The sequence below is a fragment of the Pseudophryne corroboree genome, chromosome 2 (genome assembly GCF_028390025.1).
Source record: "Pseudophryne corroboree isolate aPseCor3 chromosome 2, aPseCor3.hap2, whole genome shotgun sequence".
Lineage (NCBI taxonomy): Eukaryota > Metazoa > Chordata > Amphibia > Anura > Myobatrachidae > Pseudophryne > Pseudophryne corroboree.
In genome coordinates this window covers 433,117,799-433,133,881 of record NC_086445.1, presented here as the reverse complement: position 1 = coordinate 433,133,881, position 16,083 = coordinate 433,117,799, and the positions used below count along the sequence as shown (strand labels likewise).

The 16,083-nt window shown below is 45.2% G+C and overlaps 1 protein-coding gene across 2 annotated transcripts in view; it reads right to left on the bottom strand.

The window, feature by feature from the left end:
• Positions 1 to 16,083, bottom strand: part of ALCAM (activated leukocyte cell adhesion molecule) — a 203,556-nt gene that overhangs the window by 86,188 nt on the left and 101,285 nt on the right. For both annotated transcript variants that reach the window (XM_063953609.1, XM_063953608.1), the window contains exon 3: positions 1,339 to 1,558. In XM_063953609.1, the coding sequence (XP_063809679.1) occupies positions 1,339 to 1,558 (220 nt within the window). The remainder of the gene's footprint in view (positions 1 to 1,338; positions 1,559 to 16,083) is intronic.

The following is a 16,083-nucleotide window of genomic DNA, read 5'->3' as shown; positions in this document are numbered from 1 at the left end:
GGAAATTCACCACTGGTTATTAGTCCAAAGTACCAAATTAATTGGTGCACTATGAGTGCTGCCCTGTCTCGTCTCTTTGATATAGATTTATATATATATATATATATATATATATATATATATATATATATATAAGAGAGATGAGCTTGCACTCACAGTTACTGTACTTCATACAACTACAGAGGTGTTCCTGTAGAAGCACAGTAGGACAAATCCCATCCATGTATTCATACACAGGGCATAATTCAGTTGATCGCAGCAGCAAATTTGTTAGCAGTTGGGCAAAACCATGTACGCTGCAGGGGGGGGGGGGCAGATATAACGTGCTGAGAGAGTTAGATTTGGGTGGGGTGTGTTCAAACTGAAATCTAAATTGCAGTGTAAAAATAAAGCAGCCAGTATCTACTCTGCATAGAAACAAAATAACCCACCCAAATCTAACTCTCTCTGCAAATGTTATATCTGCCACACCTGCTGTGCACATGGTTTTGCACAACTGCTAACAAATGTGCTGCTGCGATCAACTCTGACTTACCCCCATAGTCCACAGAACAGGGCCCTCACCAAGCTTTGAGACAAACAGTAGATGCTGAATCACTTGAATTTGTTCACTTGTCATAATTAAGAACGGGTGTAGTATGTGTTGACGGCGGTCGGGCTCCCGGCGACCAGCATACCGGCATACAGACAGTTGGGTGAGCGCAAATGGGCCCTTTGCGGGCATGGATCTATTCACCCTCCAGGCGGGTCGTGGACCGGAACCCGAACGTCGGCAAAGTGAAGACCACCCCTTAAGAACACATAGGGGATCAAAACGTTGACTTATTATGCACTAAAATGGAAGAATATTTTTTTCCTTTTGCATTAATTAGACTATTCATCTAGAAGCCTGGTAGGTGTCATGTTCTGTGATTAGACAGAATATATATATACATACATATATATATATATATATATATATATATATAGTCAAAAGGCCATGATTAAAGCCATTTGTATACACACATACATATACACACACACTGTATATATTTGTCTATTTAACAAGTGGCTGTGGTGAAGACTGTGAACAGCGACTCCTGTTTTCTGAGGTGGGGGGGGGGGGGGTTTGGGGGGAATGTCGGCACCTGGCTTTTTAAACAATTGTGCACTACTGTGTGAAAAGTTATACTTCCAGCTAATGATAAGTATGATTCAGAGTATTCCATTTCTTGAGTGCAAATGATTATACAGAACAGAATGTTCCTTTTCTTTAAAAAAGGACGTATTAAGATACCTGGAAAAATTGTCCCCTGGACACAGAATCAAAAAATTGGTGTAATGATAAAGTGTACTTACTGAATACTTTGATTAGATTAGGCTCTTCAAAAACATTTTCTGCTGTTATGCGCATGCATACAAATCTTTTTTCATCACTGATCCTTGCATTTGAGATAGACAATGTGTAGTTCTCAGAAAGGTTCAGGCGACCATTGTAATCCGGATCATCATCATAAGTGACCTTGTTTTTCCCTGCATATCGAGAAGCTACAAACACAGCAGTTCCATCAGGCCTTTCCTACAAAAATACACATATCAGATGTCATATTTTCACAACTCTGAAAGAAACTTTTTCACCATACTACAATAACATATTAAACTATTTTATTTATCTAAGTTTTCATTGCATGCAAAAACAGATAAAAGTAAATGGAAACTTAAATTCACAAACATAAAAGCAAGATCTGCAATTCCCATCCAGAATACGGTTATATATTTGAATGTCATGGTCTGGTTTAAGAGCCACAAGAAAGGGAATTCTAGGGGCGAGATTCAATTGTTTGTGCCACAGGCAGGCAGTATATGGCGCCCAACAGAGCTATTCAATTGTTTCTCCGTTCAGCTACCATCACCTGCATTTCAGTTTGCACACACTGGCGGTGGCGAGCTGAAATTAGCAAAAACTGACCTGTTTGGCTGCACACAAAGGACTTTACACGTCATGCCAATTACTTTGATCAGATTTAGCTGCTTTATGCAGCTAAACCAGACCTCCCTGAATGCGATAAAAAAAAAACCCACCAATTAAATATCACTTTAGATGGGAGATCTGGAGCAATAAACAATAAATTCTTGCCCAAAGAGTGATGTCTTAAAAGAAGGTGAAATTATGCACTAAAGATGGTGATAACAGTTTACATTCTTTTTAATTATTCAAATTTATTCACATATATGATTTTATTATACAGGTTGAGTATCCCATATCCAAATATCCGAAATACGGAATATTCCGAAATACGGACTTTTTGAGTGAGAGTGAAATAGTGAAACTTTTGTTTTTTGATGGCTCAATGTACACAAACTTTGTTTAATACACACAGTTATTAAAAATATTGTATTAAATGACCTTCAGGCTGTGTGTATAAGGTGTATATGAAACATAAATGAATTGTGTGAATGTAGATACACTTTGTTTAATGCACAAAGTTATAAAAAATATTGGCTAAAATTACCTTCAGGCTGTGTGTATAACGTGTATATAAAACATAAATGCATTCTGGTCCCATCGCCATGATATATCATTATGGTATGCAATTATTCCAAAATACGGAAAAATCCGATATCCAAAATACTTCTGGTCCCAAGCATTTTGGATAAGGGATACTCAACCTGTATCTGATTACAACATTATGAATACATGAAACTTTGTCAGAAGATGTGTCGCAAAATTACAAAGTTTGGAAGCTATTTACGTAAAATGTATTTAAAATAAGAATAACACACAAACTGAAGGGTAATAAGAATATCTTGCATTTAATGATTGTGATCAAATAGGTTTGAGGGGTAAATTTGAAAACATAAACATAATCAATAATATATTATTTACCAATACAAATGTTTAACAGCACAAAAAAAACAAAAACATAGGGCGTAATTCCAAGTTGATCGCAGCAGGAATTTTTTTAGCAGTTGGGCAAACCCATGTGCACTGCAGGGTAGTCAGATTTAACATGTGCAGAGAGAGTTATGGGCCCTACACACTGGCCGACCCGCCGCCGAGCTGCCCGACGGCGGATACGGCCGGCGGGGGGGGGGGGGGGGGGGGCAGTGAAGCAGACGGGGGACCAGCGATGAACGAGCGCGGGGCCGCGCATCGTTCATCGCTGGAGCCTCCACACTGAAAGATATGAACGAGTTCTCGTTCATTTATGAACGAGATCGTTCATATCTTTCTAACAAATCGGCCAGTGTGTAGGGCCTTTTAGATTTGGGTTTGGTGTGTTCAATCTGCAATCTAATTTGCAGTGTAAAAATAAAGCAGCCAGTATTTACCCTGCACAGAAATAAAATAACCCACCCAAATCTAACTCTTTCTGCACGTTATATCTGCCTCCCCTGCAGTGCACATGGTTTTGCCCAACTGCTAAAAAATTTCCTGCTGCGATCAACTTGGAATTACCCCCCATAATGCATTTTAAAATTAGCACATTGCTCTAACTGGCACACATTTGCCATTATACGTAAACAATGCTTACACTTTTGTACAATATGAAATAAAAAGACTATAAATAACCAAAAAAAATTTTTCTTTTGTAAAGGAATATCTTGAACATTTGTGGGGGGTTCACTACGGCTGGCCGGCGGTCGGGCTCCCGGCGACCAGCATACCGGCGCCGGGAGCCCGACCGCCGGCTTACCGACAGCGTGGCGAGCGCAAATGAGCCCCTTGCGGGCTCGCTGCGCTCGCCACGCTACGGGCACGGTGGCGCGCTACGCGCGCCACACTATTTTATTCTCCTTCTAGGGGGGTCGTGGACCCCCACGAGGGAAACTAAGTGTCGGTATGCCGGCTGTCGGGCTCCCGGCGCCGGTATACTGAGCGCCGGGAGCCCGACCGCCGGCATACAGAAGACCACCCTTTGTGGGTGCTGATAACCTTCACTCCTGCTCACAGTGCACCCCCACCTCTAGCCAGCACATTTTCCGCCCTTCACTGAGCAGTTTTGATTTTACACTGAAATTTAGGATTAAGCTAGAAAGCACCCTCCCCAACTCTTAATCTCTCTGAATATTTTAAATCTGCTCAACCTGGAATACAACACGATATTGCCAAGGTGAAACTTGCCCCTATTTTTGATTTGTTCTTAGGTGTGAATCAGGTGCAGTATGATAGAGAAAGGGGGATATCCAATTACCCACGGATGAAGACTGAGGGTAATTGTTTCGCCAGAGGCTAATCTATTATGCTGGTTTCAGATCGCAAATGCCGGATCCCACGCGGTAAGAGAAACGTGTCCTTACCGGGTGGGATCCGGCATTTGCGCTCCTTTGCTGGCTTTCCGACCCGGCAATATATCGGGTCGGTTGCCATAGCAGCGAGGGGCGCAGCAGCAGGGGCGGGGGTGGAGGCGGCGCTGGGAAATGAGCTCATCTCCTGCACCGCCTCTCCCTATGCTGTGAATGGGAGCCGTGTCGCATCGGAACGGCTCCCATTCACACTGCACCTGACCCGGTATTCAACCCGGTAATAACCCTTCTTTTTTACCGGGTTAAATTACCGGGTCAGGCGACCCGCTAATTCAGCAAAGGACCTTTCACATCGCACATTGACCCGTTTCGACACGGCAATATGCCGTGTCGATACCGGGTTATTTGTGCGATGTGAAAGTGGCATTAGCCTCAATGTGGTGTGCTCCTCCCCCCAATGCCAACACTTATCGCTTCAGTAGCTTCTGGAGCCATGCTACTCCCCAAATCTAAATAAAGTTAGGTCCATATATATTTGGGCACGGACACAATTTTTCATTTTAGCCGTTTACCAAAACATATTTAAGTTAGTTTATTTAATTAACATGTTTATTTCAGTGTATTTAAACAGGATTTTAATACCTACCGGTAAATCCTTTTCTCCTAGTCCATAGAGCAGGCTTTTTCAACCAGTGTGCCGTGGCACACTAGTGTGCCGCGACCAGTTGCAAGGTGTGCCGTAGAGCCAGAGCAGCTTCCTGTACAGTGAACTGTTGGCCCGTGCTCTTCTTAGAGGATCAGTCATGCTCCTGCCGTGACCTAAACTTTGATGACGCGGCGGTGTGATATCATAGGTCACGGCCGCCGCATCTCACCACCCAGCCAGCCCACCCGCCTGCATACACATCTTCCAGTTCCCATCCGCATCCACAGCTTTCCTTGCCCACCCACATCCACACCTGCCCGACCGCCTGCTGCTCAGTATTCGCAGCACTCCACTATGAACAACCCCCACCACTGAGGGACAGGGAGGAGGACAGCTGACCTGTAGGGGCTAATATTTGTTGTGTTATTTCTCCTGTGGGGAGCAATAGGATTTATGGGGGGAACAATGTGAATAATTCATGTGGGGAGCAATAGGATTTATGTAGGGAGAAATGTGATTATGTGGGGAGCAATGCGATTGTTTTTTCTGTGTAGGCCAATGTATGTGTGGATTTTTTTTTACTGTGAGGTGTGCCGCGAGTAAAAAAAGGTTGAAAATCACTGCCATAGAGGATGCTGGGGTCCTCTTCAGTACCATGGGGTATAGACGGTTCCGCAGGAGCCATGGGCACTTTAAGACTTTTCTAGAGTGTGAACTGGCTCCTCCCTCTATGCCTCTCCTCCAGACCTCAGTATAGGAACTGTGCCCAGGGAGACGGACAGGAAAGGATTTACTTTAAAGTTAACAGTGAGATTTACACCAGCTCACACTTCAACCATGCCGCACAACATGGTATTCAACAAAACACATGCCAACAGCATTAACATTAGATCAAACGTGCTGAAAACATTTTCAACAAAATAACAACTGCAGGTAAAGTACGCACTGGGTTGGGTGCCCAGCATCCTCTACGGACTAGGAGAAAAGGATTTACCGGTAGGTATTAAAATCCTGTTTTCTCATACGTCCTAGAGGATGCTGGGGTCCACTTCAGTACCATGGGGTTATACCAAAGCTCCAGTATGGGCGGGAGAGTGCGGATGACCCTGCAGCACCGATTGACCAACCTGTAGGTCCTCATCGGTCAAGGTGTCAAACTTGTAAAACTTAGCAAACGTGTTTGCTCTTGACCAAGTAGCTGCTCGGCAAAGTTGTAATGCCGAGCCCGCCCCTGGCAGCCGCCCAGGACGAACTCACCTTTCTAGCAGAATGGGCAGTCACCGAATTCAGTAACGGCAATCCTGCCATAGAATAAGCATGCTGAATCATACCTCTGATCCAGCGCGCAATAGTCTACTTAGAAGCAGGACCCCAATCTTGTTGGGAGCATACAGGACAAACAGAGCCTCTGCTTTCCTTATCCGAGTCGTTCTAGCGACATAGATTCTCAAAGCCCCAACCACATCTAGGGACTTTGAAGCAGCGATGGTGTCAGTAGCCACTGGCACCATAATAGGCTGGTTTATATGGAAAGAAGAAACCACCTTTGGAAGAAATTGCTGACGAGTTCTTAGCTCAGCCTTATCTTCATGGAAGATCAAATAAGGGCTCTTGTGAGACAAGGCCCCTAACTCAGACACCCGCCTTGCGGATGCCAAGGCCAACAGCATGACCACTTTCCAAGTGAGGAACGTCAACTCTATCTCCTGTACAGTTTCAAACCAATCCGATTGAAGGAATCGCAACACCATGTTAAGATCCCATGGTGCCACAGGAGGCACAAATGGAGGTTGGATGTGTAGCACCCCCTTCACGAATGTCTGAACTTCTGGAAGGGAGGCCAATTGTTTCTGAAAGAAAACGGACAAAGCCGAAATCTGGACCTTGATTGAACCCAATCGTAGGCCCGCTTCCACTCTCGCCTGGAGAAAATGTGGAAAACGTCCCAACTGAAACTGTTCCGTAGGAGTCTTCTTGGTTTCACACCAAGACACATATTTTCTCCAAATACGGTGTAATGTTTAGACGTTACTCCCTTCCTGGCATGAATAAGAGTGGGAATTACTTCTTTTGAAATACCCCTTCGGGCTAGGATTCGGTGCTCAACAGCCATGCCGTTAAACGTAGCCGCGGTAAGTATTGATACACGCACGGTCCCTGCTGCAGCAGGTCCTCGCAGAGAGGAAAAGGCAGAGGATCTTCTATGAGCAACTCCTGAAAATCTGAATACCAAGCCCTCCTTGGCCAGTCTGGGACAATGCGGATCGCTCAAACTCCTGTTCTTCTTATGATTCTGAGAACTTTCGGAATGAGTGGAAGTGGAGGGAAGACATATACTGTCCGAAACACCCACTGGGTCACTAGTGCATCCACTGCTATTGGTTGAGGATCTCTTGACCCGGAACAATATGTCTGAAGCTTCTTGTTGCGACGAGACGCCATCATGTCTATTTGAGGAATTCCCCAAAGACCTGTCAACTCTGCGAAGACTTCTTGGTGGAGGCCCCACTCTCCTGGATGGAGAACGTGTCTGCTGAGTAAGTCTGCTTCCCCGTTGTGCACTCTCAGAATGAAAATTGCCGACAGAGCTTTTGCATGTCCTTCTGTCCAGAGGAGGATCTTTGACACCTCTGCCATTACCGCTCTGCTTTTCGTTCTGCCCTGACAGGTTATGCAAGCGACTGCTGTTACATTGTCCGACTGGATCTGTACGGGTTGATCTTGAAGAAGCTGTACCGCTTGTAGAAGGCCGTCGTAAATGGCTCTCAACTCCACAACGTTTATGTGAAGACAAGCTTCTTGACTTGACCATCTTCCTTGGAAGCTCTCCCCCTATGTGACTGCTCCCCAGCCTCGGAGACTTACATCCGTGGTCACCAGGATCCAGTCTTGAATCCTGAACCTGCGTCCCTCTAGGAGGTGAGAACTGTGTAGCCACCACAGGAGCGAAATTCTGGCTTTGGATGACAGGATTATCCTCTGAAGCATGTGTAGATGGGATCCGGACCACTTGTCAAATAGGTCCCACTGGAATACTCTGGCATGGAATCGGACAGACTGTATGGCCTCGTCGGCCGCTACCATCTTCCCCAACAACCGAATGCAATGATGAATCGACACTCTTGTTGGTTTCAGAATTTGTTTGACCATTCTCTGGATTTCCAGAGCCTTTTCTACTGGAAGAAATACCCTCTGTACTTCTGTGTCCAGTATCATCCCCAGAAAGGACAATCTTGTCGTCGGTTCCAATTGTAACTTTGGAAAACTTATGATCCAACCGTGATGTTGAAGTACTATCAGGGGAGTGCCATGTTCTGCACCCACTTTTCCCTGGATCTCGCTTTTATCAGGAAATCTTCCAGGTCAGGAATTATATTGACTCCTTGCTGTCGAAGGAGGACCATCATCTCCTGCCATCACCTTGGTGAAAACTCTCGTGCAGTGGAAGGTCCGAACGGCAACGCCTGAAAATGGTAATGACAATTCTGTATTGCGAATCTCAGATATGCTTGATGTGGAGGATAAATGGGAACGTGTAAGTAGGCATCTTTTATGTCTACTGACACCATGAAGTCCCCCTCCTCCAGACTGGAAACCACTGCCCTCAGAGATTCCATCTTGAACTAGAACCTTTGCAGGTAGAGATTCAGAGTATACAGGTTTAGAATCGGTATGACCGAGCCATCTGGCTTCGGAACCATGAATAGGGTTGCAATAAAACCCTTCTCCTTTTTGTAATAAGGAAACCAGGACAAAAACTTGATCCTTAAACAATTTTTGTATTGCTGCTGCCACCACTTCTCCGTCTGGGATAGAAGCTGGTGAGGTCGATTTGAAAATACGGCCTGGGGAAATGTCTTGAAATTCCAGTTTGTACCCGTGGGTCTAGGCCAGATTGAACCCAGAACTGACTGAAGAGTTTCAGACGTGCCCCCACCTGAGCGGACTCCCGCAAAGGAGCCCCAGCGTCATGCTGAAGATTTGGCAAAAGCAGAGGTTGATTTCTGCTCCTGTGATCCTGGAGACACTGTGGATTTTATTTCCTTTTCCTCTTCCTTTTACCCACAAAGAAAGGGGAACCTTTACCCTTTTTTGTAATTTTTGGGCAGAAATGACTGCATCTGAGAGTGATGTGTCTTTTTCGTCGGCGCAGGAGCAATAGGCAAGAATGTCGACTTACCTGCGGTAGCCGCAGAGACTAAAGCATCCAGCCCATCTCCAAATAAGGACTCGCCTTAATACGGGAGAGCCTCCATATTCCTTTTGGAATCTGCGTCAGCATTCCATTGGCGAATCCACAACGCCCTCCGTGCCGAGATTGCCATGGTAGCGGCTCTTGATCCCAAGAGACCAATATCTTTCATGGTTTCTAGCATGTACGCAGCAGCGTCTTTGATATGACCTAATGTTAGGAGTATCTCGTCTCTATCTATTGTGTCAATGTCTGATGACAAGTTTTCTGACCACTTTTCAATAGCACCACTCACCCACGCACAGGCAATGGTAGGCCTGAGTAGTGTCCCATTGGCCACATCAATATATCACAACGTAGTCTCCAACTTGCGGTCTGCGGCTCCTTAAGTGAAGCCGCCCCAGGCGCAGGGAGAAACACCTTTTTTCTTTAACCGTGACAGGGCACTGTCTAAAATGGGGGGTGACTCCCACCTTTTCCTGTCCTCTGCATGGAAAAAGCTAAGCTGCCTGACTTCTTTTGGGAATCTGAAAATGTATTTTCGGGTTAAACCAGACTCCCTCCAAGAGACTGTTCAGCTCATGAGGTGGAGGGAAAGTTACATTACTTCTTTACTAAAGTAAGCCTGCTTTTGTGGTAAAGGAGGGGGCCCCGTAACTTCTAATACCTCCTTTATAGCTAAAAACATGTTTTTAATGTTTTTCGCTAACTTAGGACCTATTCCCCTGGAATCACTATTGTCGACACAGGAATCAGCGTCCGTGTCGGTATCATTTCATAATACTTGTGCAAATGTTTATGACAGGCAGAACTATTAAAAATCACATCTTCAACAGATTATTTTCAGTTTTCTGCATGAGACTCAGACTTATCCAATCTCTTACTGATATGATTCACACGATCACGTAAATCTTTCACCCAGTCAGGCTCTTGGTGTAACATTACAACTCTGTGTCCCTAAGATGGCTCCCACAGAGGGAGAGCTCCCTGCCTCAGATATGTCACAGACGTGCACAATCACACCACAGACACTCCGGGGCTTATAGGGGACAGACCCACAGTAAAATCTGTCAGAGGGACACAGAAAGGAATTTCCAGTCCACAAATCAGCGCTTAAATAAAAAATTCCTGTGTCGTGTACTTTGTACCAGAGACTTTCCGCTCTATACATATTGTCAATAATAGGTTATAATACCACAATATACACTCCCCCCCCTCCCCCCCTTCTCCTTTCTTTTTCACTCTGATACTAAAATCATAAGTTGAGAGGAGGATCAGTGTTTCTTCCCTTGCTTTTTGCTGGAAGAAAATGGCGCTGAACAGTGTGCTGGCTGCCTGAGGAAGAAGCCCCGCCCCCTGCAATGGCGCATTTTTCCTCAGCAAACATAGTAACATAGTATTTGAGGTTGAATAGATGCAAATTGCCGATCGTGTTCAACCTGTTTTAAGTTGTGATGATTCTACATACTTGCTAAATAATGTTTTATGACAAGTTAGCTACTATAATCCGGGGGTAACATGAGTTAACCACGTTGATATTTTAAGTATTATAACCTTGGATAGCTTTTTCATTCAGAAATTTATCCATTCCTTTTTTAAATCCAATTACAGAGTCCACCATTACAACCTTCCCTGGCAGGGAATTCCACATCCAGATTGCCCTAACAGTGAAGAATCCTTTCCTCCGTTGCGTTCGGAACTTTCTCTCCTCCAGTCGCAGCGAGTGCCCACGTGTCCTAAACTGTGTTCTTTTAATAAATAATTCCTCTGATAACTCTCTGTGATGTCCCTTTACATATTTGAAGATATTAATAATATCTCCTCTTAGGCGCCTCTTTTCTAGTGTATACATATTCAGCCTAGTAAGTCTTTCCTTATAGTCCAGTCCTTCTAGGCCTTTAATCAATTTAGTAGCTCGCCTTTGAACACTTTCGAGTTCACCGATGTCTTTTTTTATACAATGGTGCCCAAAACTGAACACAATATTCCAGGTGCGGATGTACCAATGCCTTATACAGCGGCATGATTACATCCTAGTCCCTTGTCTCAATTCCTTTTTATGCACGCTAGCGCCTTATTTGCCTTCTTTACTGCGTTTTGACATTGTGTACGGTTATTAAGCCTGTTATCAATGAATACCCCCAAATCTTTTTCCAACTCTGCTTCCCCTAGGCGTTCCCCATTTAATATGTAGGATACAAGTTTGTTTTTAGTCCCAAAATGCATAACCTTGCATTAGTCTGTATTGAAAGTCATTTTCCATTTAGATGCCCAGAGTTCAAGTTTAGATAGATCATTCTGCAAGGACTCCACATCCAATTCTGAACTAATTACCTTACACAGTTTAGTATCATCTGCAAAGATTGACACTGTGCTTTCCTGGCCTATTTCTAGGTCATTGATAAATATGTTGAACAGCAGTGGTCAGAGTACGGACCTTTGTGGTATTCCGCTGACTACTGGGGACCAGGTTGAGAACTTCCCGTTAACCACTACTTGCTGTACCCTGCTATCAAACCAGCTGCTTATCCATGTGCAAATAGTTTTTCCTAGGCCAATTTCCTTTAATTTGATCATCAGTCTCCTGTGAGGAACTGTATCGAAGGCCTTTGCAAAATCTAGGAAGACCACATCCACTGCTTTTCCTTGATCAAGATTATTGCTCACTTCCTCGTAGAAGCTAATTAAGTTAGTCTGACATGACCTGTCCCTCACAAACCCATGCTGGTTCTTGATAATAATCCTAGCGGACTTTAGATACTCCTGTATGACGTCCCTTAGAATTCCTTCCAATATTTTCCTCACTATAGATGTTAAACTATCCCTTTCTAAATAATGGCACTACCTCAGCTATACGCCAATCCTTCGGTACCATGCCTGATCTAACATGAGGTAATATTTATACTGGCGGGGATGTAGGATTGTGCCACGGCCCAATATGCTACCTTTTTGCCAGTCATAGGTTTCCAGGGCGCCCCGCCCCCACACCCTGCTGTGCGCTGTGTATGGATAGCATGTCCGTGCAGCGTTCCCGCTCGCTGCGCGGTACCTTGAGCCGTCACGATGACCGGAGGTCCCTCTTGCAGATCTCCGGTAATAATACTCACGCATCTTCGGACTTCTGGCTCTGTTAGGGGGGGTGACGGGGTGCTTTGGGAGTGAGCGCATAGCCGCAGCTAGTGTTCAGTTCCCTTCAGGAGCTAATGGTGTCCTGTCAGCAAGAAGCAGAGCCATGAAACTATTCAGGAAGTTGGTTCCTACTTCTTCCCCCTAAGTCCCACGAAGCAGGGAGACTGTTGCCAGCAGTCTCCCTGAAAATAAAAAACCTAACAAAGTCTTTCAGTGAAACTCAGTAGAGCTCCACTGGAGTGCGACCAGTCTGCCTGGGCACATTTTCCAAACTGAGCTCTGGAGGAGGGGCATAGAGGGAGGAGCTAGTTCACACTCTATAAAAGACTTAAAATGCCCATGGCTCCTGCGGAAAAGTATATACCCCATGGTACTGAAGTGGACCCCAGCATCCTGTAGGACATATGAGAAATGAATGTTTATTTAAGTGCAAACTATATTTTAGTGTATTTACATCTAATTGGAGGAAGGGTATAGGAATTACAGCTGTTTAATATGTAATCCCCTCTTTTTCAAGGGACCAAAAGCAATTGGTCAACTGACTCAAAACTGTTTTCTGGACAGGTCTGGGCTATTTCTTTGTTATTTATTTATTTATTTATTAATCAATTAAACAGGCAAAAGTTCTGAAGTTGATTTAACTTTTTGACATTTGCATTTGGAAGCAGCTGTTGTAAACCCACAACAGGCGATCAAAGAGCTCTTAATACAAGTGACACAGGCTATCCTAAGGCTGCAAAAACTAAAATAAACCATCAGAGACAAAGCAGGAACTTTAGCAGTTGCCAAATCAACAGTTTGGCACATTTTGAATAAAATAAAAAATGGAATTTTGGTACCTACCGGCAAATCCTTTTCTCTGATTCCACAGGGGACACGGAAGCTTACGTTGAGGTTTAGATGCTTAGTTACCGGGAGCTGGCACATTAGAAAAAGTGTGAACCTCTAGTACTCATCATCCCCCAGTTAGGAAAATGTAAGCCGAGAGGAGATGGAACACGTGGGGTAATTACAATGAGAACACACACACACGGAAACATGACGAACAGGTCAAAACCCCAAAACTACGTACAAGAGGCAGGTGAAAGAGCTGTGGTGGGCTGTCAGTGTCCTCTGTGGAATCAGAGAAAAGGATTTACTGGTAGGTACCAAAGTCCCATTTTCTCTTTCATCCACTAGGGGACACTGGAAGCTTACGCTGGCGATGTTCCAAAGTTTTCCCCACGGGTGGGTGAGCTCTGAGGAACCTGCAATACCAATTGACCAAAACAAGCGGATGAAGAAGCAAACGTGTCAAAACGATAAAACTTAACAAACGTATTGGACGGCAACCAGGTAACCGCATAGCAAAGTTGGAGGGTAGAAGCACCCCGACAAGCCGCCAAGGACGTACTCACCGATCTGGTGGAATGGGCGACAATGGAGGATGGAGGCTGTAGAGCCCTACTGACATATGCCTGATGGTCAAGCGAATCCATTTAGCAAAGGTCTGATTTGAAGCTGGCTAACCCCATCGGGCAGCGTCACACAAGACAAACGTGTCTGATTTCTGTAAGGATGCCATCCTAGAAACATGCGCAGAGACCGAACATCATCCAGAGTGCAAGGCTGGACAGACTCATCATGAAGAGTTGGCACCACAATAGACTACTTTATGGGAAAAGCGGAAACTACCTTAGGAAGGAAGGCAGCCTGAGTTCGAAGTTCTGCTCTGTCGTCGTGGAAGATAAGGTATGGGGTTTTGCACGATAGTGCCCCCAGTTCAGAGACCCGGCAAGCAGAAGCCAGGGCTAACAAAAGCACGGTCTTCCAGGTGAGAAAACGAAGATCCACCGATTCCAATGTTTCAAATGTGGAGGACTGGAGAAAGGAAAGTACCAGCGTTAGATCCCATGGTGCCGTAGGTGGAACAAAAGGAGGCTGACTTCGAAGAACTCCCTGAAGAAACGTCCGGACTTCCAGGAGAAGAGCCAACCGGCGCTGAAAGAAAATGGAGACAGCAGAAATCTGGACCTTCAAGGAACAGAGGCAGAGACCAGCGTCCAATCCATGTTGAAGGAACAGTAAAAATCTGGAAAGATGAAAAGACTTGGAAGGAATGCATCTGGTCTGACACCAGGATACATAGGACCACCAAATACGGTGATAATGGGCCACAGTGACCGGCTTCCTGGTCCACAGCATGGTGGGAATAACGGAGTCCGGAACACCCTTGGCTCTTAGAATAGCAGTCTCAACATCCACCCCATCAAACGCAGTTGTTGCAAGATGGGGTGTAGGATCGGACCCGGATTGAGAAGATCGGTCCAGCCAGAAGGATTTGAAGGTCCGAAAACCAGCTTCTGTGCAGCCAGTTTGGTGTAGGTGTAGATGGGAACCCAACCACTGAGACAGAAGAGCCAACTGAACTAGTCGAGAAAGGAATCTTCCCAATTGTAACGCTTTGAAGGTTGCCACCATGTTGCCGAGCAGACAAATGCAGAGGTGTAGGGATACCCATTTTGATCGCAATACCTCCAGAACCATTTGTCGAATGTCATGTGCCTTGTCCAGTGGTAGAAACACTGCCTGGAGATCTGTATCGAGAATCAGACTGAGGAATAGCAGACGGCGAGTCAGAGTCAATTGTGATTTGTCTAAATTGATTATCCATCCATGGTGAATCAGAATCCTGATATGTTAACAATGCAACAGAGTTGTTTCCTGCCGGGCCTTGATCAGAAGGTTGTCTAAGTACAACGGTGACACCCAAGGACCGAAGATGAGCGATCATCACCGACATGACCTTGGTGAAGACACAGGGAGCCAATGATAACCTGAGAGGCAGGGCCCGAAACTGATAGTGATCTTGTAAAATGGCAAGCCTCAGATAGGCCTGACGCGGTTCCCAAATTGGGATGTGTAGATATGCATCTTTATATCCATGGAATGTAAGAACTCCGCCGGTTCCAGGTTAGCTGTTACCGATTGAATGGATTCCATCTTGAATCGATAAAATGTCAGGTACTCGTTTAGCAACTTTAGATTTAGGATCGGCCTAACTGAGTCATCCGATTTTGGGACCACAAATAGGTTGGAGTAGAAACCCCGACCTCTCTGGGTCGGTGGAACTGGAATCATTACTTCTGACATGAGAAGAGACTGAATGGCCTTCCGGAGGACCGCTGACTTGGCTGGAGACAGGGGTAGTCCCGTTGTGAAAAACCGATGCGGTCACAAAACTGAAAAATCGATTTTGTAGCATGACAATACTAAACGGTGAATCCAATAGTCCGAGGACGTCTGTTTCCAAATGTGTTGGTAAGATAGGAGACGAGCACTCACCTGTGGAGCCCCCAGGTGGGTCGGAAGACCGTCATGACACATGCTTTTCAGTTGGTTTGGATTCGGGGCAATGTACTGTTATAGTTGGACGCCCTCTGGATTGACCTCCCCTGCCCCGGGAAGAAACACCTCTGCCTCTCCCACGAAAGGACTGTTGAGGACGAAATGAATGAAAAGAAGTACCTGTATAAGGTCACCTAGCAAGTGGAGATGCAGAAGGTAAAAATTTGGATTTACCCCCAGTAGCCTGAGAAATCCACTTGTCTAATTCCAGACCGAACAAGATATCGCCTGTAAATGGAAGACTCTCGACCGCCTTCTTGAATTCCGTATCTGCATACCAAGAGTGTAGCCATAGAGTACGGCGAGCAGTGAAGGCTGAGGCAGAGACTCTAGAACTAAATCGCACTAATATCCTTAGCGGCAGCAGCCAAAAAACTATCTGATTACCGTATGTGTTTCACAATGACTAAGATCAGACATCGGAGAACTCGAATCTAACCCGTTATCCAACTCTTCCGCCTATTTTACAATGGCAGTGTTAACCCATGCACTCACCAGAGTC